General features: G+C 46.0%; 2 protein-coding genes across 2 annotated transcripts; both read left to right on the forward strand.

Moving 5' to 3' along the window:
• Positions 1 to 2,867: 2,867 nt before the first annotated feature.
• LOC133119360 (P2Y purinoceptor 6-like) lies at positions 2,868 to 7,013 on the forward strand. The gene is made up of 2 exons (XM_061229901.1): positions 2,868 to 3,437; positions 5,252 to 7,013. Exons 1-2 carry the CDS (start codon positions 3,230 to 3,232, stop codon positions 6,271 to 6,273), a joined length of 1,230 nt encoding a protein of 409 aa, XP_061085885.1. The 5' UTR covers positions 2,868 to 3,229; the 3' UTR covers positions 6,274 to 7,013.
• A 5,906-nt stretch (positions 7,014 to 12,919) lies between these two features.
• On the forward strand, positions 12,920 to 27,363 carry LOC133118790 (twinfilin-1-like). The gene is made up of 9 exons (XM_061229029.1): positions 12,920 to 13,076; positions 14,206 to 14,283; positions 14,832 to 15,013; positions 16,056 to 16,151; positions 17,451 to 17,555; positions 24,097 to 24,222; positions 25,337 to 25,487; positions 25,899 to 26,020; positions 26,470 to 27,363. The coding sequence occupies exons 1-9, from the start codon at positions 13,052 to 13,054 to the stop codon at positions 26,635 to 26,637; spliced, it is 1,053 nt and encodes a 350-aa protein (XP_061085013.1). The 5' UTR covers positions 12,920 to 13,051; the 3' UTR covers positions 26,638 to 27,363.
• The last annotated feature ends 137 nt before the right edge of the window (positions 27,364 to 27,500 follow it).

The raw sequence follows: 27,500 nt of genomic DNA on the forward strand, positions 1-27,500 counted from the left end.
GAGTTGCTTAATGTTTATTAGTGATTAACATACAATGTCCACTCATGACATCTGTGGTTGTGATTGAGTGTGTGGTTGTGATTGAGCGTGTGGTTGCGATTGAGGTTGTGATTGAGTGTGTGGTTGTGTTTGAGTGTGTGGTTGTGATTGAGGTTGTGATTGAGTGTGTGGTTGCGATTGAGGTTATGATTGATTGTGTGGTTGTGATTGAGGTTGTGGTTGTGACTGAGGTTGTGTTTGAGTGCGTGGTTGTGTTGCCCTGTAGGTGGAGTTCAGTGTAGGGCTTCACAAAAATAATTGTTTCTTTTTTTAAGAATTGATTATTAAATGTGATTAACATAATTAATTAAATATTCTAAATATCATATATGTTCTATTCTGTTGTGCAACACACAATAAAGCTGAGAATTAGTTCTCATTTTCACCACAATTGTCATGGACAATAAATTCGACTTGGGAAACGTTTTTTGTGATTGGTCAAATGTTACAAATTTTTCTAGACTGGGCCTACCTCACCAATTCCGTTGGAAGCTACAACAAATGGGAGAAAATAAATCTGCCCTTCTTTAAAGACACTACTCCACGTTTCAGGAGGACCAGTGTTCTCAGCAGGTGTGTTCTCCTGAACGTGACCACTGTATGTGTTCTTTCCACAGGACACACGCGTCGCTCCAGCGTGATTGGCTGGCCTGCTCAGGGTTGAGCCGTGGGATTGGCTGGCCTGCTCAGGGTTGAGTTGTGCGATTGGCTGGCCTGCTCAGGGCTGCCCTGAAATGACTCCACACACCGTACTCACCCTAAGCTTTCAGCTCTTTCCACAGAAGATAACTGACAGGGAGTGCTGGCACCTGTCTGGGTTCAGCTGGGGCTACTCACACAGTTCTTCTATTTTGGGTTGGTACCACTGCCTTAGGGACCAGGAGTGAGGACCACTGGGCTAAGAGCCGCAGGGTGTGCTGGCTTTCGCCGTTACTCTCAACTGTGTAATGAACTGCTTTCATTGATCAATTAACTCACCTCACCTTGGGTGTGAATTGGTTGCGGATATTACAGCAAAAACAAAAGCCAGCACACCCTGCAGCTCTCCAGGACCAGGAGTGAGGGACCCCATCACACCCTCTGGCTCTGTCCAGGACCAGGAGTGAGGGACCCCAGCACACCCTGCGGCTCTCCAGGACCAGGAGTGAGGACCCCAGCACACCCTGTGGCTCTCCAGGACCAAGAGTGAGGACCCCAGCACACCCTGCGGCTCTCCAGGACCAGGAGTGAGGACCCCAGCACACCCTGTGGCTCTCCAGGACCAAGAGTGAGGACCCCAGCACACCCTGCAGCTCTCCAGCACCAGGAGTGAGGACCCCTGATTTCACAGAACCGGAAACGTGACCCCGGAGGGAATAAGTTTTGTAAGGTGGATAGAATTGGTTGTGACACTGCCTTGCCAACTTGTTCTGTTCCCCCGTTGGAACCTTTTCTGAGGAAAGAGTTGCATGCTGGGATTGAACCATGTGTGACTATTTAAGAGCAGCTGTCCCCCAATTAATGGGAAACTAAACGGTCCAATCACATCGTGTAGCAGGTTGTGCGCCGGCCAATTCAGGGGTCCTCAGTCACACTTTATGGGGTCTGGAGATAAAATATCTGGGAACTCTTTTCATGGACTAAGAACGGCTCTCTAACACCTGAAGGCAATGGAACCTGAAATTGTCTTGTCATTATGTGCTCATATGGTGCCCAGCCACGGAGGGCTGAGAGTATGTTTTCAGTCCAACCAATCAGCACACCTGCTGGTGAAGAGGTTTTCAGTCCAACCAATCGGCACACTTGCTGGTGAAGAGGTTTTCAATCCAACCAATCAGCACACCTGCTGGTGAAGAGGTTTTCAGTCCAACCAATCGCCACACCTGCTGGTGAAGAGGTTTTCAGTCCAACCAATCGCCACACCTGCTGATTTCAACCAGAGGCCGGAGCTACCTGCTCGGTTCAGATAAGCTAATTCGTGTAGAGCACGGTTGAGGAATGTGCGCGAAGTGGATCTGGATTGTGTACAGAACCAGAGCTGGGGATTATGCTGCTGCGAATATCTACTGCCTTTCCATTAAAAATCGGACCTGAAATGTCACAAACTAAATGACCGGTGCAGTCAACATCAATATAACACATCTACATCAACACAAAATAAGAATTGAAGAAAAAGAAACGAGGGAAACAAATTCTAAAACTTAAACTTTTCAATTTTTCTATTTTAAAGTTTTTTTTTATCCTACAAGCCATAATGTTCCTTTACTGGCTACTACAAGATTAGGAATAGGTAATTTGCACAATGTATTCCTTAATTATTATTAAGTATGACATTTACATTTTAACCAATAAAGTGTCTCCTGCCACATCTCCAACCCCCATCTTAAGAAACAACACACTCAAATGGACATTTTGTATTTTAACTGGGGAGAAAGGGAACAATTGGAGCTTATCTTGTAGTTTGATGAAGAATTTAAATAGGGAAAAAATGCCTTCTGTTCCAACCAAGTTCTGAAACCCGTTTCAAATCGTAATGCGGTGATCATTCGCTAATACATGTTTGGAGATGCTTCCATCTAGTGGTTGTACGGTATCAAAAACCTCCTAGTTCGCTTTTCACAAAGTTATTTTCAGCCTTGGTGAGTTACGTACTGTATTAGCAACATTCATATAATAAAAACAATGAGAACCTTTTATTTTAGGAAACCAAAAACGGTAGTTAAAAAAAAAAAATCAGTCAGTTTTGGGAACTAACTGAACTTGATTTGAGGGTTCCTAAATAAACAAATTCAGGGCTATACAAACCGAAATTTAATCGGATGGAACGTCACTTTGTATGCCACATCCTAGAGGTGGAAGGTCCAGGTTCAGAAAGTAAAAGTCCTCTCCACCATTTTGTTTATATTCGCTAATTGGCACCGTTCTTCGGCCAGGAGGTACAACTAATTCGTGAAATCACCTGGCGGTGGAGTCCTTGGGTGTAAGAAACACACGGCATGACTTTTACTTTCTGATCCCTGCCGTAGGGCCTATTAAAATGACCTGAGCAAAGTCAACATTAGTTGAGTTCAGCGTCAGTTGGAAAACGCAGCACGCGTAGGCTACAGGTCTTCTCCCGTTTACCCGCTGGTGCCGTCTGGCCGAGTGTGGGCAGTAACGGCGGTAATCGGCGGTTTAATAGCGCGGTCTGAGCAAACACAGGGCAGGCACCATGGAAACGCTGAGGAGGAGGAGGAGGAGCTCGGAACCGAGCGGGGGAACTACAGCCTCTTCAAACGCCGCCCGACATCGTATGTGGATCGACTGCGGAACGACGGCGCACTCCCGCATCGAGGAACAGCTCGGGAAGAGGACGTTTTATTCCCTGCCCGATACCATGGAGCAGTGGCACCGCAACGACTCGCTGCTCAGAGCGATCGGTAAGAGAGTGCAGTGCAGACGTATGTCTTATTCTTCATTCATACTCAGAGGTTGTCTTATGGCCTTGCGGTGCTTTATTATTTGTTGTCGGTTACCCTACAGCAGGGGTCATTGTGGTCCAAGACCTGCTGGTCCCATTACCTGTTGGCTTTCCACCCTCCCTTCGCCTGTGAAGACAAGTCTGGCCAATCAGTGGCACTAATTGTTCAGCTAATGGCCTGGGAGAAAAGAAAACCAGGCCTGGATTTAGATTCCAGGTCCTGATTTAAGGATTGATTGCTTCCCTACATCTTCCACTTACATGCTGAATGTCTTTAACTCTTCATGTGCTTTGTATGTGCAAGTGTCATGCAATATTGAGAATATTAAGCTATTATTCGATAGAGATTGTGCGTGTGTTATAAATTAGAAGCATACAAAGCTAGAATAATATGTGCTAGGCACTGTACATGTTTTCAGTTGGAGGGTAAAACAAGCAACTAGATTTCATCATTGCCTGGTTGTGTCCAAGTCGCTAGCTATATCCAGTGTCAATATTTTAACTTCCGATATTAATCATAAAAGACCTGTCCAAATGGTGCACGCTGTATAAACAGCAACCTTTCAATTCATTCCCTCAAATATTTACTCAAGCCATGTTCATTATTGAATAGATTTAAATGCAGATGAAATAATTGAAATAAAATACAGGGGCCATCAATCCTCATGTATCTGTGTGGCTCCAGTAGACTAATTGCGAAAAACCGAAATTTCCAAATTCTGTTTGAATATCGCCGTCTGAAAACTCGGACATTCAGAATATTTTGCAACGTGGAGAGTCAATAATGTAACATAATGCAATTTGGTGAGGGTTTCTCAGTCACTTCCTGGAGACAGTTGCGCTGCATAGCAACAGGCCTTTATGGAGTGAGAATGGTTATCAAATAGATAGGCCTATTGTTGGAAGGGTATTGATATTTTAAGAAGGTACAGTAATAAAGAAATTGGATAATTTTGAGATTTCAGAGGTTCACCACTCAACATTGATCCTTGCCACTGCCTAACATTGTAAAAACCTCCGCTGAAGTTGGTTTAGATTTTTATTGATCCAAATCTCTCGTAACAAGATCTTTAAAAAGATATTTTCCTGCCTGTAAAAAACTGCTGAGTGTTTAATAAATTGATTATAAATATATCAGTAAATTGTCTGAGCCTAGACCAGACCTGGGTGAAATAGGTCATTGTATTGGATTTGAAATCAAATGCCTTTCTACACTTTACTGAGCTTGTCTGGTGTATTGGAACCAATGAAATACTCTCAAACTGTGCAAACCCTGCCTTCTGGTCATCTTGGTTGGCTCGACTTCCCCAGGCAAGATCAGCTGAGTACAGATTTGAATTAAAAAACGACTACGTATTCAATCCAGCTCTGGACCAGACATTGCCTTCAGATAACTTACTCTGAAATGCGACAACGGACACACAATTTACCAAGCTGAGCACTTGCCTGTGCTTCTGCATCTGTTTGGGGGCGACATGGCTCAGGCAGTGAGAGCAGTTGTCTGGCAGTCGGAGGGTTGTCGGTTCGATCCCCTGCCCGGGCTGTGTCGAAGTGTCCCTGAGCAAGACACCTAACCCCCAAACGCTCCTGACGAGCTGGTCGGCGCCTTGCACGGCAGCCAATCGCCGTCGGTGTGCGAGTGCGTGTATGAACGGGTGAATGAGAAGCATCAGTTATACAGCGCTTTGGATAAAGGCGCAATATAAACTCCAACCATTTACCTGTTTGCGCCTGAAATGAAAAAGTGCTCATCACCCTCCCCCCCCCCCACAGGCGAGGTGCAGGTACTGCAGGACATGACGAACCGCTCCTCCCAGTTCTGCAGCCAGTACCGCGACGCGGCGTGGTACTGCTACCTCCTGCTGGCGCTGTATGCGCTGGCGCTGCCGGTGGGCGTCGTGGGCAACGTGGCGGCGCTGCTGCACTACGGCCTGGCCCGGCGCTGCTGGACGTCCAGCCGCGTGCTCCTCCTCAACCTGGCGCTCTGCGACTCGGCCTGGCTGCTCACGCTCCCCTTCGCCCTCTACTTCAGCCTGCGCCGGGCGCGCGCCGCCGACTACCGCGCCTTCTGCCAGTTCAAGAGGGTGTCCTTCAACGTCAACGTGTACGGCAGCATCCTCTTCCTCACGCTGGTCAGCTTCGACCGCTACGCCGGGGCGGCCCACCCCCTGGGCTCGCTGCGCTGGTGGGGGGCCGAACGCGCCCGGCTCTGCTCCGGCCTGGCCTGGACCGGACTGGTCCTGTGGGCCGTGCCGGACCTCCTCCTCCTGCCGTCCGGCGAAGCGCGGCCGGGGAACTCCACGGCCTGCATGGACCACATGCGGGGCCCGCCGGAGCTGGTCCAGGCCGTCACCGTGGCCAGGACGGTGCTGGGTTTCGGGGTGCCCTTCGCCCTCATGCTGGTGTTCTACGCCCTGACGGTTCGCGCCCTGCGCTCCCTCCCCCGCGGCGGGAAGAGGCAGAGGGCGTCCCGGCCGCTGGCGCTCATCTCGGCCGCCCTGGCCGTGTTCGTGGTGTCGTTCGTGCCGTACCACGCCGCCGTGCTGACGGTGGTGGCCATGCAGGACCGAGGGTCTCTGACGTCGACCAACATGGACTCCCTGTACGCCGCCTACGAGCTCTTCGAGGCCCTCTGCAGCGTCAGCAGCGCCCTGGACCCGCTGCTCTACGTCCTGGCCAGCGAGCGCTTTCCCAGGGGCTGCCGCTCCCTCCGCAGGGGCCCCGGGCCCCGCGCGCCCGCCCTCTGCTGCCTCAGGAGCCGCCGCGTGGGCCCGCGGGGCGACGCTGCCCCCTAGTGGCGGATGACCTGGAGACGGGTCGGTTACACTGAAGGTGACTGCAGGATCAGCGCACACGCTCTGTGAGCACTTTATTAACTGTGCTCAGTTGTTGTTCAGGCCGGCGGCACGGATGGTGCAGTGGGTAGCACTGCCGCCTCACAGCAAGGAGGTCCTGGGTTCGAATCCCCGTCGGCCGGGGCCTCTCTGTGCGGAGTTTGCATGTTCTCCCCGTGTCTGCGTGGGTTTCCTCCGGGTACTCCGGTTTCCTCCCACAGTCCAAAGACATGCACGTTAGGCTGATTGGAGAGTCTAAATTGCCCGTAGGTATGAGTGTGAGTGAATGGTGTGTGTGCCCTGCGATAGACTGGCGACCTGTCCAGGGTGTATTCCTGCCTTTCGCCCAATGTATGCTGGGATAGGCTCCAGCCCCCCTGCGACCCTGATCAGGATAAGCGGGTTCAGATAATGGATGGATGGATGGATGGATGTTGTTCAGACCGAATGTCAGAATGAGGAGGAAATGTTATTTAAAATTCTTTGAAATTGGAGTGATTCTTGGTGCCGGACAGGGTGGTTTGTGTATCTCAGAAACTGCTGATCTCCTGGGATTTTCCACGGAAATGTTGTGATAATAAGGAGAAGGGCAAATAAGCACGCATTACAACAGTGGTATGCAGAAGAGCATCTCTGAGCAGACATGTTGACATGTGAAGTGGATGGAATGCATTACATTAAATTACATTACATTAATGGCATTTGGCCATTTGAAGTGGTCACTGTGTACATTAGTCGAACATTAACACTGGCTAGTTCTAACCCCATCACCTGTTCTGGGATCAGGGACTCTGTGTGCCACTGTATGCTGTCTGCATGTTTTATTGTATGTTTGTGTATAACGGCAGGCGCTGTAGTCTGCCGTCTGCCCCTGTGACTTTAGTGATATTTACTACCATTAAAAGTGCATGTTTACCAATAATTTTAAGCGTATTTGCTTTGTGATCCGTTGCAGTGCAGAAGCACTTTAATTCGACTCGTGTGGTTACGTTGGAAAACCTCATCAAAATTAAGGCGGTAAGCCACCATGGATTACGGAAATGAATGTGTTGCTTTTGAATAACAGATATGAACACCATGCCCACACCAGCACCAGCCGTGTTCTCTTATCGACCCGGAAATTCAGATGGAAATGTCATCTCAAAAAAGACCCCAAGTAAACCCAACAGTGTTTGACCATCGGTTCTTCAGATTTTATCTACAGATAAGACTGCCTGTTTATGCTGCAAATATGTGCTCTTCTATTTATGGCTGTCCGATTAACTGTGTTATGCGAATACATTTGTGACTTCAGATTTTGTCCATATATAAAACTTTATGGTTATTCTGGGAATATTTGCTCTCCTCTTGGCCTCATGAGATACGTGGAGAACATTTATTCGAAATAGAGAATATTGAGAAAATGACCAATTTGAGAAAATGGAAAATTCTATTTGTAAAAAAAATTCAAATTCAGATCATCACATAGGTGCGTTACAGAGGGAATGGAGGAAGGAGAACTAGGCAAACACATTGGGCCCACTCTCTTATTTTTCTCCTCCTCCTCAGTAGATCCTTTGCGGAAGTATTTTTGAAACCTACTGTATTTGCACAGCGATATCTCAGGAAGTCGTCCTGAAGTGAGTTTGCAAATGCCTGGCAGATCGCTGGTTTTAGGGCATTCCAAATAGAAAATTGCGCCTCAATTAATTGTAATGCATTACATTAATTTGCTTTTTTGTCACGGTTTCCCAAAGCCTACGCAATTACTGAAGCTGCTTATCCACTGGGGGGGGGGGGGGGGGGCAGTCTCAGAGCGCTTGATGCGTTTGTGCAGGTAGATCTCTGCTGCGAAGGAGAGCGTACACTGAGTGCAGGGGAAGAACTGAGATGGCACATTATCGCCCCCTGGTGGAGGAAAGATAGAACGAGTTCAGAGCAATACCTAGAACTGGACAGGAAAAAAATGATCCTTCCATTTGTGTTTTTAGCCCCAAGACAATTTCCCCAGCGTGTCTGCCAGATATTTACATCTCAAAAGGAAATTTTAGATCAACATTAAATCAACAAAATTCTGGTGTTTGATTTCTGAAAATAGTACATAATAATAGTATACAACCGTGAATACATCGGCCAAATGTTTTCTGTGGCATATTGAAGTCCTTGAGGAAAGATGTTGCATAGGCCACTCTGTGACACTGGTTTCCATAAAAAATGCAGTAGCCGTGTCTTGCCTGAAGAGGACTTTGACTTATCTTGTTTTGTAGGCGGTTCCTCTGGAGCCCATTTCCACGAAAGTATAAAAACTAAAATGGAAGCTGTGTCACGCAGTTCCACTCAGTCCTCTTCACTTCAGCAACTCAGCAAGCAGCACCGCCACAAAATTGCTGCCGTGAGCCGGCCACGTATTTCCGATGAGTGATGTCCAAATTCGTTAAACTCCCTGCATTGCTACCCGAAGTTAACAATGTGGCATTTCATAGAAGCCAGCGATAGCATTTCACATTTTCCTGGATCAAAAAACATGAACCAGTCGTGCTCGCTCATCTTTGACTTATTGAGAGCAAATTTGATGATGAGATTTGTAACAGGGTGACATGACATTCATGGATGGACCCCACGGTCTGCTATCTGCTAAGTCTCTGTTCCATTGTGTGGATGGACCCCATGGTCTACTATCTGCTAAGTCTCTGTTCCAGTGTGTGGATGGGCCCCACAGTCTGGTATCTGTTAAGGCACTTTTCCAGTGTATGGATGGGCCCCAAGGTCTGGTATCTGTTTTGGCTCTGTTCTAGTGTGTGGATGGACCCCATGGTCTGGTATCTGATAAGGCTTTGTTCCAGTGTGTGGATGGGCCCCATGGTCTGGTATCTGTTGAGGCTTTGTTCCAGTGTGTGGATGGTCCCCATGGTCTGGTATCTGTTGAGGCTTTGTTCCAGTGTGTGGATGGGCCCCATGGTCTGGTATCTGTTGAGGCTTTGTTCCAGTGTGTGGATGGGCCCCATGGTCTGGTATCTGTTGAGGCTTTGTTCCAGTGTGTGGATGGGCCCCGTGGTCTGGTATCTGTTGAGGCTTTGTTCCAGTGTGTGGATGGGCCCCGTGGTCTGGTATCTGTTGAGGCTTTGTTCCAGTGTGTGGATGGGCCCCATGGTCTGGTATCTGTTGAGGCTTTGTTCCAGTGTGTGGATGGGCCCCATGGTCTGGTATCTGTTGAGGCTTTGTTCCAGTGTGTGGATGGGCCCCATGGTCTGGTATCTGTTGAGGCTTTGTTCCAGTGTGTGGATGGGCCCCATGGTCTGGTATCTGTTGAGGCTCTGTTCCAGTGTGTGGATGGGCCCCACGATCTGGTAACTCTTAAGGCACTGTCCCAGTGTGTAGATGAGCCCCAGTGTCTGGTAACCATGTTCCAGTGTGTGGATGGGTCCCATGGTCTGCTATCTGTTAAGGCACTGTACCAGTGTGTGGATGGGCCCCAGTGTCTGGTCTCAGTTCAGGGGCTGTTCCAGTGTGTAGATGAGCCCCAATGTGATGACTGGCAGGCCAGCCCTGCGGGATGAAAGAATGGCTCCAGGATGGCTCAGGGGAAGGGAGTCATTCAGTTGGAGGAGATGACCACATCTTGTCACCCACTGGCGACCACCTCAGTAGCTGGCATGGAGGAGACTTGGGGAAGCCGACTTCTCCATCTCGGGGTGAGTACTTACATTACATTATTGGCATTTGGCAGATGCTCTTATCCAGAGCGACGTACAACAAAGTGCATACCCATAACCAGGGATAAGTTCGCTGAAAGACCCTAGAGGGAAGTACAATTTCAACTGCTACCTGTACAACAAAGATAAGGACATGGGCCATTTTATTTATTTATTTTTTATTTTTTGAACAAACAAACAAACAGAGCAAAAGTGACCAAAGTTAAGTATCCAAACACTTCCCACCTCCCAGTGATTCTGGGATTCATCTTCAATACACCTTTGTTTCGCTTTTCTGGTTGTTTTCTGGTCGTCTGGTCCAACACGTCCCATTTGCTAACCATAGGGTACGTAGCTGTTCGTTGAGGACCCCTATATGCTGAGGCATATTTGAGCATGGCACCATGTCTTATGATTGCAATGCTGCTCTTTCATTACATTAATGGCATTTGGCAGACGTTCTTATCCAGAGCGACGTACAGTTGATTAGACTAAGCAGGAGACAATCCTCTCCTGGAGCAATGCAGGGTTAAGGGCCTACACCGGGGATCGAACCCCCGACCATGTGGGTCCCAGTCATGTACCTTAACCACTACGCTACAGGCCGCCCTATAAAATGGCTGCCATGCTAGCTTTTGCAGAATCAGCCTGTGAGCTTGGGGGTAAGGTATCAGTGACGTTTACTCTGCTCATTGTTGTCGGATGGAACTTTCCGGAGTGGCCATGATGACCTGCTGACACAGATCCAAGCCCCTCATACATGTTGAAGCTCACTCAAGCCCCGTCTGGTCTAACGCTCACCTGAAGGCAATCAGAACGATACTCCTCGTTATGAAATAACCCTCCGTGGTGATAAATGCTGTGGGGAATACATTTCACATTTAATTTATTGTTGATTAACTTCAGGTGTAAAATCAACTCAATTAGGATCAATTAGGTTTCTCCTGTCCACTGAATGTACTCTCGAAGCTGAAATGTAAAATTAAAGTTAAGCACTCTAGTCTGACATAGCGGTACAAAAAAATCTGTGGATTATTAAAGGTACAATGGGTCATTTCGTCAGCAAGAGAGGAATGGCAGCAACAAACACCTTCAAACCACAGCACTGTTTATCCCTCCCCCTTCTCAGTAAACACGCTGAAGTTGAAACACCATTGGCTGTGGCAGTTGGAACCCACCCCCTCCCGCAACCTTGTCATAGGTGAGCAGTCCAATCTGACTGCAGCTTGCTGAAGACCACTCTCTGTTGACGGCCCTTATAACACGTGTATCTTGTTAGCGTCCGCCACCATCTTCGTCCGAGTTCTCGTCCCTGCAGGAAATTCCTGGGGAATGCCCTGGAGGCCGCAGCAGGTGGGGAGTTCGCTGGGGGAGTGGATATTCTTACAAGCTCAGGCGTAACGGTTTCCTGTTCTGACTCAGCCCCGTCTTGTAGCTTGCTAAGTCGACCTCTTGGTAGCTCCACACAGTGGCCTGACAGGGGGAAGTCCTGCAGGAGACTTTTTACTGCACCTCTGAGCCCCACCCTGCATAAAAGTGAAGTATGTGGAATTGAGTCCATGGATCAATGCAGCTGTTTTTTCATTTGTTTGTTCTTATGCCATTGAACTGATGACACCGACCCGGGACACAAAAATAAAACTGTTAAACTATTATCTGAAAATAGAAACATAATTTCAACCTGAAAGATGTGGGGTTTTTTTGCAAGACTTGCATCATATCCTCAGAAATCAACCTGGTCCATGTGTTAAACTCACAGGGAGAACTCTTGTTAGCAGTTGTAATTACAAAAATGTTTGTGTCTGATGATGTCATGTCCAGATTTAGAACTGCCATCTACCATCTTGTTGTTATTATCTGCCTACAGTTGTTGAATTGAGTCTGTGATACAACTAAGGTAATATAATATAATTAAGGTGAATATACCTCTGTGTTCATTCAACTTTAACCCTGAGGTAGGTTTTTTGCAAGTAGTTGTGATCGTTACACCAGGATTAGAATGTTAATTTAAGAACATTGCAATCACATGTTTGTGATCTGACTTGTTAAAGGGTTAATAATGAGAGCGTGCATGCAATTAAATGTTTAAAGCGGTCTAATATGTTGGCACCATTTCCATATTTCATTTGTACTTCCGGATAATACATTTGTTTGTTGGTCATTTCACTGATGTTTGGGCATAGATTTTAACATTAGCTGCCTGCAGACCAGACATTTGTAGACACGGCACTGTGATAGATAGATAGATAGATAGATACTTTATTCATCCTGAGGGAAATTTTAGTTTAGTTTAGTTTTAGTTTAATTTGATTGTTGTATTAATCAGATTATACAGCGGCCCAATGTTAAATTAATTCATTAAATTAGAGATGTGCATTTCCTAAAGAAAATGCATTGCGGCCATTCTGTGGACTATTGGTACGACTGCTAGTACTATGGTGTTTAAATATTTGCATTTACAAGCTGATGTATAGGTGTACCTAATAAAGTGGTGTACCTAATAAGGTAAGTAACTGACTCCATATGAACATTTTTATGTAATATATATAATATATATATATATATATATATATATATATATATATATATATATATATATATATATATATATATATATATATATGTAGTGTAGAAATTGAGAGATTTGCAGTTTAAAAAACACGTCAAAAAAATACAGTTGTAACTGTCACCACTGTTGAAACTGAACATTCCTCCATTCATTCCTACGGGACTCTTTTCCCTGGAAAACCTTAAATGTCCTGGAAATGTATGGGAACATCAGAAAGCTGTTTCGCAATCACCCTCAGTAAGTTCATTAGTTAAGTTAAAATCAGAGTCACTTAATGCACTGGCCCATGATTGGGCGGAGGGAAAATTGCATGATCTCGAATTAACATTCCCCCTTCACGTTTGTTTCTTGGCAAGAGAGCCGCGCTACGTGACGTGTCTCGTAGAGCTGAAGCGTGATGACGTCACACGAGGCGGGTCGTGTTACTGTAGTTCTGTTTCCTTCTTCCTTGTTCTTTGCTTCCCATTAACCGCCGGTGGAGTTCGGGGAAATAAGCACAATGTCCCATCAAACGGGCATTCAAGGTAAACAATTTTGTATTTCTGGAAGATGCGGCGGCTTTAACGAGCCCCTTCAAATTAAATGCGAGAATGAGACAGAATCTTGTGTGCCACAGACTCCATTGATTTGATTGACTTGCCCTGCAACAAAATGGAATTTCTTTTTACGGAAGACCTGTTGTTACATCCTGTAGTACAGCTTGAACATTATCTCGTTAAGATAATGATCGGAGGTGTTTTATTAGACCAATGTGGTCAGACATATGTAAGATTCGCTACTCTCGGCATTCCGTTCGGCTGGAGTGCAGTTGCTAGCCAACTCGCTTGCGCCTCGGTGTTACTCCGAACCTAAGGTATGCTGCAAGTACTGAAGCGACGCTGCTGGAATGAATTCAGACAACGCCTTGACTGCACGGGTTGCCTAATCATCAAAACGAGCAGCTGCGGGAGAACAACTGAGTGAGCTAGTGAGCTGATTTCTGCAAATAAAGCGCAAGCGGATTGTTTGTCAGCAAGCCGTTTCGTTCGTTTTCATGTCTACCTACTTCATAGGGGGATGCTGAATTCACTGGACAAATGAGGGCTATTTAGCTTGGTTGATGGCTACAACCCAAAATAGCCATAAGTAAACGACGATTGTTTCAGGTTGTATATATATTTTTTAAATCCGGGTGGAAATATATAATTTGCGACTATCACGTCCCAATCATAAATTAACATCAAAGGTAAAATCGCATGTTATTTATAAAACATATTTTGTGCAATTTGAACCAAAGCATTTTTTTTGACGGCGCCGAACAGGTTCGGTTAGTAAATCCAACTGATATAGGCTATAGCCTATCCTATCGCCCCGCTCAAAATTACACCTAGCATTCCACAAAGATTAGTGATTAGGGAAACCCTCCCTGTCTAGTGTGTATTTGTGTTGTCGGTATATACTACATTTCTGTTAAAAAAAAAAAGAAAGAAAAGAAACGAGAACATCTGCATTTTCCGCATAACTAAACAAGCACATGTGATTAATTGGAAGTTGGTTGCTTAATTTAACAGGTAATATTGGGTCCTTTTTTCGGAAGTCGGGCAGGAAGTGTCAAAATGCACTTTTCACAAGGTTTTCTTGATCTCCATATAAATCACCATTTCATCTTGACAGCGTCGGGGAAACTGAAAGACGTCTTTGCAATTGCAAGGAACGGTGACTATCGACTGGTGAAAGTCGTCATTGTAGATGGTAAGTCGCAAATTTAATTTCCTTAATTTATGACTCTTTTATTTAGCTGACGCTTTTACGCGAAGTGACTTACAGTTGTTTTAACTCATCAGGGGCCAATCCCCCCAGGAACAATGTGGGGTTAAGGGGTTATGGGCCTTGCTCAAGGGCCCACAGTTGCACGGATCTTGGTTACACTGGGGTTTGAACCACCTACCTTCTGGGTCCTGTCACGCAACTTGCCTGAATTGGGTCTACCGTTTCAGTGTCATTATTTATAACTGGAATTTCACACATATATCAGATCATGTATCAGATGCTTTGCCTTTGAGGTGTATTGTACAACATATCTTATGTTCAGTTTAAATACATGCAGTGATTTTTGTCACGCAAGATTAATTGCCCTTATATGAATACATACCTGCAACTCAATTCTTATACTGGCATTGTACTTGTTAATTTTGTAATTTAGATATTGGGATTCTGGACTCAGGCATAGGTTTTGGCCGCTGTGGGTTTGAGAGTTTTGCCGGACATCCAGTTAAGTGCAGTCTGTGGCTGTCTTACAGAGCAGTTGGAGGTGGGGGAGGTCCAGAAGATCGGGGACCAGCACTGGGACCAGGATTATGACTCCTGTGTCTTGCCTGTCCTGGATAAGGACCAGCCGTCCTACATCTTGTTCCGGCTGGACTCCACCAATAACCTGGGATACGAGTGGCTCTTCCTGGCCTGGTCACCTGACCAATCCCCTGTAAGCATTATCACGACAACCTCCTCCACGTTATATATTTTGTACCGTACTCAACTGCACATTCTTCGCATACTGTATGTCCACCTGATACTGTCAGAGGTGGTCTGCCATCTGCCGTGTTTTACATGGAGAAAGCCCAGTTTGAAACATCATAAACAAAGCAGAAAGTGTGCTGGTTTAGTGATTCGAGAGAGGTTTATCGAAGCCTCGGAGCTAATATCGCTAATAAATGTCACCGCGGGGTTTTTTAGACTCATACCCTGGATGGCCGTAGTTTATGCGTCTATTGCGGTTTCGTCTCAGTCTGTGGCCGTTTGAGACTAGAGCGCACGTGAAGCAATCGGCACGCGGAGCGAGCAATCAGCACGCGGAGCGAACATTCCATAGCGCAGCAAGTCCGAACGGGTCCAGGGATCGCACGGTTTCTTCTGGAAAACCTTTGCAGTTTGCGCTGGCGCCTTAGTATCCTACCGCGCGTGTTTGGCTGTTTCGCGCAACACCTGGAACTGTAAACAACGTCTAGTTCCCGGATCAGAGCTCTGCGTCCACTTAGCTTCTGCAAAATGTTTTTGATTGCAGTGAATTCATATTAACTCATACTGGTTTTATTTTGGGTAGGGCACCTGACTGTGAAAGGAGATGATTAAGAAACCATTACATTACATTTGGCAGACGCTCTTATCCAGAGCGACGTACAGATTAAGCAGGAGACAATCCTGCCCTGGACCAATGCAGGGCTAAGGGCCTACACTGGCTACACTGGGTGTCCCAGTCATTTACCTTAACCACTACGCTACAGGCCGCCCCTAAAACAAATTTGTTGTACCAGCATTTGCAATTGTAATGAGTCAGTTACGCACTTCAAGTAACACACTGGAGATCAGCATTAACAGGAAATGCAAAAGTGTTTCGACGCTTTCTCTCTCTTTTCGTTCCTACCTACGGCTTGTGGTCTTCGCAGAATACTTCTCAGAAGCATGAGTGTGAAATTGCTATCAAATAATAATGTATTTGCAGTCTCTAAGTCGTTCTCTCCGAACAGGTGCGGCAGAAGATGTTGTACGCTGGAACGAGGTCTACGTTGAAGAAGGAGTTTGGAGGGGGCCACATTAAGGATGAGATCTTCGGCACGACAACGGTACGTCTGGGGACTTCCAGCTGTGTTACCGCATTTCTGTTTGCGCAGAGATGCTTTCTCTCTTTGCATACCTGCAGAAATGCATTGACCTGCACGTTTTGCAGATTTACCCAGGGCCGGTTACACCGCTTCTGTTGTTTACACACATCATTCATAGAGTTGCATATTGACTGAAGCATTTTAGGTTAAAGTCACTGTAAAGGGGCTGAAAATGGTTGACATAACCATAAGTTATCACACGGGGATGTATCCACTACACGCTCACCAAATATCTGTTCAAGGCAACGTCGATACTGACAGTGATGCACATTTCAAGTCGGACATAAAACCTGTATTGGGGGAAAAAAAGCATCAGGATTGTATGGGCATGGTCGAGACCGCTTCGTCACCCCAGCTCCCCCATCAACTCCTCCCAAAACGTGCCACCCACAAACCTAGAAGTATGTCACTGGTGTGGTTACACCTTCGAGAAACTCAATTCCACACAGGAAGGCCCCGGTCAGGATTTGAACCCAGGACCTTTCTTCTGTGAGGATGGAAGCTCTCCCCACAAATCTCTCTCTCAAAAAAAAAAAAAAAAACTATCTACAAATCACGTGAGGAGATGAGCAATGAAGTATGGAAGACATTTATTGGCCAGTAGCTCAGGTCCTTCTTGATGTCACAAAGGACCTGGATCCAATAGCTTAGACTAAATTGAACTCCACCCATTTAATCCCCGCATAGGAATAGATGGAAATGTTTCGACAAAAGTTGATATTGCAATGCAGTTGATTTCTCTGCTGTTGCTGATGCTTAATACATACCACAATAACCCCATGTGATGTAGTTTGTTGCCATTTACGAGCTAGCTTATCTTGTGTTCATAAGCATTTGTTAACCTTGGGTTAAGCACTGGCCATCTTGGCACTGTGGACTTGAGTTTCTGGGGCTAACCCATTACATTATTGCCATTTGGCAGACGCTCTTATCCAGAGCGACGTACAACAAAGTGCACACCCATAACCAGGGATAAGTGCGCTGAAAGACCCTAGAGGGAAGTACAATTTCAACTGCAATATGTTAGTGCTAACTTAAGTGTCTTTGAGTACCTTGAAAAGCTCTATTATTATTATTATTATTATTATTATTATTAGAACAACTGTGCGTCAGTGCGAGATCAACTCGCCCAGGGTTAAGGTTGGTGCCAGTTCACTTGAGAGTGTGTAAGTATGAGCACTCGCACGCTCTTAAGGACAGTGTGCGGTGCAGTCCAGACTGAGATATGGGAGTGAAGGTGAATGCGCTGCCCCCCTGCAGGACGACGTCTCTCTGAGCGGATACAGGAAGTACCTGACCTCCCAGGCCGCCCCCCTCCCGCTGAGCGCTGCAGAGGCGGAGCTAAGGCAGATCAAGCTGGACGAGGTAACGCGGGCTCGCACGCACGCACAGTCAAATCGCCGCCCGTCTTCTGACGCACAATGCACCTGTCGACACTGCATCTCAGCTCAGCTATTCCAGAGTGCTCACTGTAGGTCAACTAACCCTACCTGCGCTGCATGGAGCATCCCATCTTCAAACCCAACTGCTTCTCAAAGCACTGCATACACAATCTTGCAGGGCTTCACTCCTCTGCTGAGCTTCACTCTACTGCAGGGCTTCACTGCACTCTACTGCAGGGCTTCACTGCACTCTGCTGCAGGGCTTCACCACTCTGCTGCAGGGCTTCACTGCACTCTGCTGCAGGGCTTCACTGCACTCTGCTGCAGGGCTTCACTGCACTCTGCTGCAGGGCTTCACTGCACTCTGCTGCAGGGCTTCAGTCCACTCTGCTGCAGGGCTTCAGTCCACTCTGCTGCAGGGCTTCAGTCCACTCTGCTGCAGGGCTTCACTCCACTTGTGGTTTTAATTGCCATCTCTTGTGATGCTGATAACTTGCTTGTTGTCTGAACCAGTGCTCCTCACTCCTGGTCCTGGAGAGTTGCAGGGTGCGCTGGCTATTGTTGTTACTCAGCACTTAATTGATCATTAATTGATCGTTAATTCCACAGTTAACCCACCCCACCTAGTTTCTTGGGTCTGAATTGGTTGTTGATATTAAGGCAAAAACCAGAACCCGCACACCCTGCGGCTCTCAGGGACCAGGAATGAGGACCACTGGTCTAAACCTGCCCTTTGTGGGTGCTTCTGGAAGTTGCTTTGATAACAGCATCTGTGAAATGGCAAAAAGGCTCCACCTGGCACATAATATTGATTCAGGTGGCATTTGGCGGGCTGCGTTCCTGGCTTTATTGAATATGGAGACGGTGGCAGTGTTAATCTCACTGATTCAGGGGCACTGCCGATGCTCCCCGACAGCTAGCAGAAGGGTCAGCATTGTGGCCTGGAGCAGTCTGTCACTGTGCTGATGCTGCAACCTGCTGTGGCTATGCCAAAGCAGTGCAGTGTAGCGTAGCGTAGCATGGGGCAGTCCATCACTGTGCCGAAGCTGAAGCATGCTGTGGCTATGCCAAAGCAGTGTAGCATAGCGTAGCGTAGCATGGGGCAGTCCATCACTGTGCGGATGCTGTAGCCTGCTGTGGCTATGCCAAAGCAGTGCAGCATAGCATAGCATAGCGTAGCGTAGCATGGGGCAGTCCATCACTGTGCTGATGCTGCAACCTGCTGTGGCTATGCCAAAGCAGTGCAGTGTAGCGTAGCGTAGCATGGGGCAGTCCATCACTGTGCCGAAGCTGAAGCATGCTGTGGCTATGCCAAAGCAGTGTAGCATAGCATAGCGTAGCGTAGCATGGGGCAGTCCATCACTGTGCCGAAGCTGAAGCCTGCTGTGGCTATGCCAAAGCAGTGTAGCATAGCATAGCGTAGCATGGGGCAGTCCATCACTGTGCTGTGGCTATGCCGGAGCAGTGTAGCGTAGCATAGCGTAGCGTGGGGCAGTCCATCACTGTGCAGATGCTGTAGCCTGCTGTGGCTATGCCAGTGCAGTGTAGCGTAGCATAGCGTAGTGTAGTGTGGGGCAGTCCATCACTGTGCGGATGCTGTAGCCTGCTGTGGCTATGCCAGTGCAGTGTAGCGTAGCGTAGCATGGGGCAGTCCATCACTGTGTGGATGCGGTAGCCTGCTGTGGCCATGCCAAAGCAGTGTAGCATAGCATAGCGTAGCATATCGTGGGGCAGTCCATCACTGTGCGGATGATGTAGCCTGCTGTGGCTATGCCAGTGCAGTGTAGCGTAGCATAGCGTAGCATATCGTGGGGCAGTCCATCTCTGTGCGGATGCTGTAGCCTGCTGTGGCTATGCCGGAGCATTGGCAGGGACTGAACCTGTGCACTGGTAAATGTTGCACTGAAGGAAACGGGAGTGCTCGGTTCCACAAGCAGCAATCCCCATGGGTTTATACCGATGTTTTAATGTATAATAATAATAATAATAAACTTAATTTATAAAGCACATTTAAAACAACCATGGTTGACCAAAGTGCTGTACAAAACCAGGCAATAAAATTAAAGATAAAATGAAATAAAATGAGATAAAAAGAAATAAAATGAAATGAAATGAAATGAAATACATGTACATTATCTGGATTCCCCATTTATGTCTGACATAAAGGCCTCACTAAAAAGGTGGGTTTTTAACAAGGATTTAAAAACATCTATGTTTTGGGCAGATTTAATATGTGGCGGTAAGCTGTTCCACAACTTCTGCTCCCTCAAAGGCCCGGTCACCCCTCCTAGCTCTCCTCGACATAGGGACATCTAAAAGTTGCTGATTGCATGATCTAAGTCATCTAGCTGGGGTATACATATTGACGAGTTCAGACAAGTACGTAGGTGCTAGACCATTCATTGCCTTAAAAACAAATAATAAAATTTTAAAATTTATTCTGTAACGGACAGGAAGCCAATGTAGGGATGACAGTGCTGGTGTAATATGTTCCCGTTTCTTTTTGCCAGTCAGAAGGCGGGCTGCAGCGTTCTGCACTAGCTGCAGACGGCAGAGAGAGGACTGGTCTAAACCTATATACAGAGAATTGCAGTAGTCCAGCCGAGATGTTATAAAAGCATGGACCACTCTTTCCAAATCTTTTTGAGAAAGATAGGCCTTGACCTTGGCTATTTGTCTTAACTGAAAAAAGGCAGCTTTGACAACACCACTAATTTGCTTCTCAAGTTTAAAGGCACTGTCAAAGGTGAAACCAAGGCTTTTCGCAGCAGGAACATTTTTGGGGGCCAGGGGGCCCAAAGCACCAACAATGTCCGCCAATTGAGCTGGATGTCCAAACATAATGACCTCTGTCTTATTTTCATTTAAATGCAGGAAGTTAGCATCCATCCAGTTTTTTAAGTCTTTAAGACATGCAAGTAAAGGCTGCAGTGATTTCTTGCATTGAGATTTTACAGGTAAGTAAATCTGTTCATCATCAGCATAGCAATGGAAAGAAAGGTTATGCTTCCTGAAAATTAACCCCAGGGGCAGCATATATAAAGAAAATAATATAGGACCTAGAATAGAGCCCTGGGGGACTCCACAAGTGAGTGGGGCTGTATCTGAGGAGTAATCTCCCACATGGACAGAGAAACTCCTGTCCAATAGGTACGACCGAAACCACTCCAAGGCAGCCCCCTTAATACCCACACAGTGTTCAAGGCGAGATAAAAGAATCTCATGATTCACGGTGTCAAATGCCGCTGTCAAGTCTAAGAGCACCAGGATAGCAGGCTCACCAGAGTCTGTAGTTATTATCAGATCATTAAAAACTCGTAAAAGGGCAGTTTCAGTACTGTGCCGAGGTTTAAAACCAGACTGAAACTTTTCACGGATGTCATTTTTATCTAAAAATGATTGTAACTGAATAAAAACTGCTTTCTCCAATACTTTAGACAAAAAAGGTAACTTGGAGATAGGCCTAAAGTTAGAGAACCGAGGGGTCAAGATTTTTCTTTTTGAGCAGTGGTTGCACTACAGCATGTTTGAATGCAGCTGGGACACATCCTGAACTGAGACAGGTATTGATTAGCAATAATACGCTAGCACCAACTGAATCAAAAACTTCTTTGAGAAGACGAGAGGGGATGCTGTCTGAGGCCGCAGATGCTTAATTATATCTGAGAGCGAAGGGAGGGATATAGGCTCAAACTGGTCAAAAATGGCAGAGCACAGAGATGGAGGAGGGTCAATGGTAACACTCAATGTGTTAACACTCGTGTGGGCTAGCCTAAGAGTAGAGACCTTCTCAATGAAAAATTTAAGAAAATTTTCACAGAGTGTGGGTGAAGATATGATGGGGGATACATCACGGGGGTTAATAAGGGAATTAAAAACATTAAAAAGAACCCGAGGCTTGTGGGTGTTTTTGGAGACTAAGGTAGATATATACTCTGTTTTGGCAGTTTTAACAGCTCTCTGGTAGTCTGATAGGCAACTACGCAGGATTTCTAGAGAGACATGGAGTTTATCCTTTTTCCACGTTCTCTCAGGGCGCCTGCAAGCGCGCCTGAGGAGACGCTGAAAATATCAGAGAACTGTGATGCGGTCGACTGGTTGATTGAGCGCAAACGGCGTGCGGAGGCGCGTGATTTGATTCCCGAGCAAGGGATAGAAGATGTAAACAGGACAGGTAAATGGTCTTGCTGTTGTACAGATTTCATTTACAGAAACAGATAGACCAAACGATAAGACAAGATCCAATGTGTGTCCCTTTTCATGTGTCGGGCCAGATACAGATTGGATGAGATTAAAAGAATCAATTAAGTGCAGAAATTCCCTGGTTAAAGGTCTTGATTCACAGCACACATGGACATTAAAATCACCTCAAATTAAAATATGGTCATATTTAACCATGATCCCCGACAAAAAGTCAGCAAAATCATTAATGAAGTCCGTGTTACATTTTGGCGGACGATAAGCAACAGCGCAGAGCACCGGGGAGGACAGGTTCATTTCAAAGAGCTGCAACTCAAAACTAGAGTAACTAGGTGTGGAATGACACAGTCGGCACATGAGATTAGATCTAAACACTGAGGCTATGCCAAGGAATAATTATGTGCCAAGGAATAATTTTTTTTCTCCTGGTTATTGTAATAATAATTTATAATATGATTATTATTATTATACCATCAAAATGGACCTTTGCAGACGTTTGAGAATGTTACGCATCCATATGGGTTTTCGTATCCAGAACCGTGCATCCAAGGGGTTAACTCTGACGGCGGCCACCCAGACGTTAAAAAGAGAAGTCCAGACGTTAAAAGAGAACGTTAAAAGAGAAGTCCGTCTCACTCCAGGCATGTTTTCAGAGAAGCGAGGCTTCAGCCTGTTTTGTTCAGTTGGGTTTTCTTCCGTAGGAAACAAAAAGCTGGTAATAATTACCGTGCGTGTCGTGATGTCACAGGGGAGCGTCTCTCACTTCCATAAAAGGAAGCGTCTGAGCTTCGAGCCCAGGGAAAAAAAACACAAACAGGAAGCGCTGAAGAATTCCTCCCCCCCCCGACCGACAGCACCAGAAAGAAGAATATTATCAATTTGTCGAGACCGCTTTTTACTCTGCGCTATAAACCATAAAACTATTTATCTTAATCTGAGTGGAGAAAAACGGCAGGACTGATGACATTTAATCATCTGCACATGCCCCGTCTTGTCCTTGTAACTCAAGGGTGGTGCTGAAGACTTCTCTTCCAGTCTGTGTCTAAATGACGATTGTGTGGTTGTAGTTTTGGGGACGGGGGTTACTGGGGGCAGTCAAGTGCACTCAGGGAGGGAAGGTGGGGTCTATTGAGAGCATTCTGAACTGAACTGCGTCTCTGTGCTTGAATTTGACCTATAAACACAAGCAATATCATATTTGACGGTGTAACATCGGCACGGCAGAACTCAAGATGATAAAATGTTTTCAGCAGCTAGTGAAGGGCTGCCTAACCCTGTTTGTAGCTAGCTAACTGATGGGCAGCTAGTGAAGGGCTGCCTAACTCTATAGTCTTGTAGGTTTTTCCTCCAGCCCTGACAAAGCACACCTCATTCAACAGCTAGAGCCAGGCTACCCAACCCTGTTCCTGGAGATCTACAGTGTTGTAGGTTTTCACTCCAACCCTAACCAAGCACACCTCATTCAACAGCTAGAGCAGGGCTGCTCAACCCTGTTCCTGGAGGTCTATAGTCCTCCATTTCCATTTTATTTCCATTAAAGTCATTTGGCAGACGCTTTTAATCCAAAGCGATTTGCAAGTGCATAGGTTCTTCCACAAGTTAAAGCATCACATCCATAACTAGTAAAATACACATGAAGTGCTGTTCTAAACAGACAGTTTAGATTTGGCTTCAGCAGAGTGCAGTGCAGAGAAGGAGAAGGATGAGGAGAAGACACTAGATTCAACACCTAATTCAACACCTAGAGCTGGGCTACCCAACCCTGTTCCTGGAGATCTACAGTCTTGTAGGTTTTCACTCCAACCCTGACAAAGCATACCTCATTTAATGGCTCAAGATATCCTTGAGCTACAAAAAGGTGTGCAAATTTGGGTTGAAATGTAAACCTATAGTACCTTAGATCTCCAGAGACCATATGTGTTTAACATGACTGGGGAACCAGTCAATGTGAACTGAATTTGCAGAAGTTTATAGGTACATGAATTGTCTCAGCAAATGTCCTTTTCTCGAAAGACTTAAAACATTTTCATATACTAATTTCAAACTTTTTTATTTATTTAATTTATTTATTTATTTAAGTTTCTGGAGGCGCAATGGATTGTGGTCATTGTAGTTCCTGTGTGAACTGCAAGTAGTCATCTTTTTATGAATTCATGACGAGCACCTTCCTGAGTAAAACATCTCTTGGGATTTGAACTGGCAGCCTCACCTAATCCAGGAATGAAATCCAGCCCTGGTTTTCTTTTCTCCCGGGTAATGAGGGACGGTGAGTTGCTGACCCCTGCTCTGACCAGTGTGCTGTCCTGCTGCCCCGTGTTGTGCAGGTTCAGACGGACATCGGCGTGGACACCAAGCAGCAGACCCTTCAGGGCGTGGCCCTGCCGCTCCACCCGGACGCCGTGCGAGCTCTGGAGCGGTTCGGCTGCAAGGAGCTTAACTACGTTCAGCTTGTGAGGAACCCCCAGGGACACGTGCTAACATTACATTACATTATACAAGCCCCCAGGGACACATGCTGACATTACATTACATTATACAAGCCCCCAGGGACACGTGCTAACATTACATTACATTACATTATACAAGCCCCCAGGGACACATGCTGACATTACATTACATTATACAAGCCCCCAGGGACACATGCTAACATTACATTACATTATACAAGCCCCCAGGGACACATGCTAACATTACATTACATTACATTACATTATACAAGCCCTTAGGGACACGTGCTAACATTACATTACATTATACAAGCCCCCAGGGACACGTGCTAACATTACATTACATTATACAAGCCCCCAGGGACACATGCTAACATTACATTACATTACATTACATTATACAAGCCCTTAGGGACACGTGCTAACATTACATTACATTATACAAGCCCCCAGGGACACATGCTAACATTACATTACATTATACAAGCCCCCAGGGACACATGCTAACATTACATTACATTACATTATACAAGCCCCCAGGGACACATGCTAACATTACATTACATTATACAAGCCCCCAGGGACACGTGCTAACATTACATTACATTACATTATACAAGCCCCCAGGGACACATGCTAACATTACATTACATTATACAAGCCCCCAGGGACACATGCTGACATTACATTACATTACACAAGCCCCCAGGGACACATGCTAACATTACATTACATTACACAAGCCCCCAGGGACACATGCTAACATTACATTACATTACATTATACAAGCCCCCAGGGACACGTGCTAACATGACATTACATGACATTACATTATACAAGCCCTCAGGGCTGAACTACTGTCAGCTGTAGTTAATGGACTGGACTAGCAATGAAGTGTACTTTACCAGTGAAACATTTTCTATTGTTAACCGGTTAATTAGATGGTACGCAACAAATGCTAAAAAAAATTTTGAGGTCATAAAAAATGCATCATGATGTTCTGACGGCATTATAAAAATGTCGACTGTGCATTCTAAATATGAAAGCATTTTAAAATCGTTCTTGCTTTTTAAACAGAAATTGATTTTGAGACGTTATTCTCTGTGCTTATCGACAGGAAATCGACTTTGAGAACGAGATCATAAAGGTGTCGAGCACTGTTGCCACGGAGTTAGCCGACTTGCCGAAGAGGATCCCAAAGGAGTCGGCCCGATACCATTTCTTCCTTTATAAGCACAACCACGAGGGCGACTGTCTAGAGTCCAACGGTGAGAGCCCCCCCACCAGGGCTTCTTCCTGAAACTAATGCCTTTTTCTTAAAACATGTTTAATTACAAATTACAAACCTCTGTTGGCCACGTAGACGTTCGGCATCTTATCGAGGGCAGTCTACAGCCGAGTGAATTTGGCATTTTGTATTCTGGGTAAGGTTAGTGTGGAGAATGATTTGTTCTCATATTACCGCTTCTACGCGAGCGGGACGAGTGGGAATATTCCAACTAGGCTGGAAGGGCCTATGTCCTGGTGCCTGTTCACATCCTGTTTGTCATGTGGCTTCAGACGGTCTGTTTGTCATGTGGCTTCAGACGGTCTGTTTGTCATGTGGCTTCAGACGGTCTGTTTGTGGTGTGGCTTCAGACGGTCTGTTCGTGACTGAGCGGTAAATGTTTGGTTTTCAGTCTTCATCTACTCCATGCCTGGGTACTGTTGCAGCGTTCGGGAAAGGATGCTGTACTCCAGCTGCAAAAGCTCCCTGATCGACATGGCTGAAGGCAAGCTCAAGGTGGAAATAGAAAAAAAGGTGAGAAATTAAAAGCTCAGACTAGCCTGGCCTGGAGCGGTCGTCATGGAATTAAGAGAACTAGTTCTTGTTGCTGTAGGTAGAGCATCAAATTAAATATTCATAAAATTGTAGGCACACCAATAGTAATTTAAAACCAGTAAATTCTTAATAGTGTTAACGAACAGGCTGACTCTATTCCTGTGTCAGTGGGATTTGATTTGATCCTTCTTCAAAGGTTTTTCAGGTTTTTGAGTCTGTAGCCTAGTGGCGAACATGCTTGACCGGGACCTGGAAGGTTGATGGCTCAAGCCCCAGTGTAGTCACAATGTCAGTGCAGCTGCTGGGCCCTGAAGCAAGGCCCTTAACCCCACACTGCTCCGGGGGAGTGGGAATTAGCCCCTGCTGAGTCGCTTTGGATAAAAGTGTCAGCCAAACAACTAACGTAATGTAACAAAACTGCCCCTCAGATTGAAATCGATGACAGCGATGAGCTGACCGCTGACTTCCTGTACGACGAGGTTCACCCGAAACAGCACGCGCACAAGCAGAAGTTTGCCAAGCCGAAGGGGCCTACCGGTAAGAGGGGCGGCCGCAGGATGATCCGCCCTCCGGGAGAGGACGAGGACGAGGACTAGGCCACCCCTTGCCTGCGGTGGAACATTCCACTTAGCAAGTCAAACCTGTCCATGGAACATTCCACTTAGCGGGGGGGGGGGGGGGGGGGGGGAGGAGCCATTTTGAGACGAGCCCCGTGAGCTCCACCGAAACCCACAAAGTTCACACCTATGCACACGCACCACACAAGCTTCCGTCTGGAGTTTGCTGTACCGTGTACACGCGGATTACGGCACACAGCTGTTTTTATTTTTAAAAAAGCCACTAATGAATTTACACGGGTTCGAACATTTCTGCACCGTTCGTCGTTAGGATACGGGGGGTCGAATGGAAGCCTACGGGAATGTGTGTGAACTGATGGGTCAATACACTGAAAAGCAACTAACCAATTCAAGTCTTAAAGCGTGCTGTTACTTATTTGACCAAATTAAGTTTAAGATTCCATTCTTAAACGTTACAGGCTAGTTTTCATTAAAAAATGCTGTTTGCAGCATCCATTGTTGTACTGCGGTTCTTTTTCTAATAACACTGGTTTGACATAACCGGGGTTAACAGAACACATCACTGCTGAAAAGTAATTATTTTTCTATGCATGTACTGTACATGACTGTTTGTTTTAATGGAGTCTTGTGCCAGAACATAGTAACTGTAATCTTGAGCGATTGTTTTGTGGACAGAAAGTCTTCTTCCTGAATCTCAAACTGTTGACACATTTCAAATATGCAATAAAAGGTGCAGCCACTGTTGCAGTGTGTAAGTCACTATTCCCAAAATTTCTCTGTGCTTAAAACAGAAACGAACATTCATGAAAATAGTGAATCATAAATGGTGGCTCATGCTGGCTCTAAATGTTTTTACAATGAAACAAATGTTTAAAAAAAAT

Source organism: Conger conger, chromosome 19 (assembly GCF_963514075.1).
Source record: "Conger conger chromosome 19, fConCon1.1, whole genome shotgun sequence".
NCBI lineage: Eukaryota > Metazoa > Chordata > Actinopteri > Anguilliformes > Congridae > Conger > Conger conger.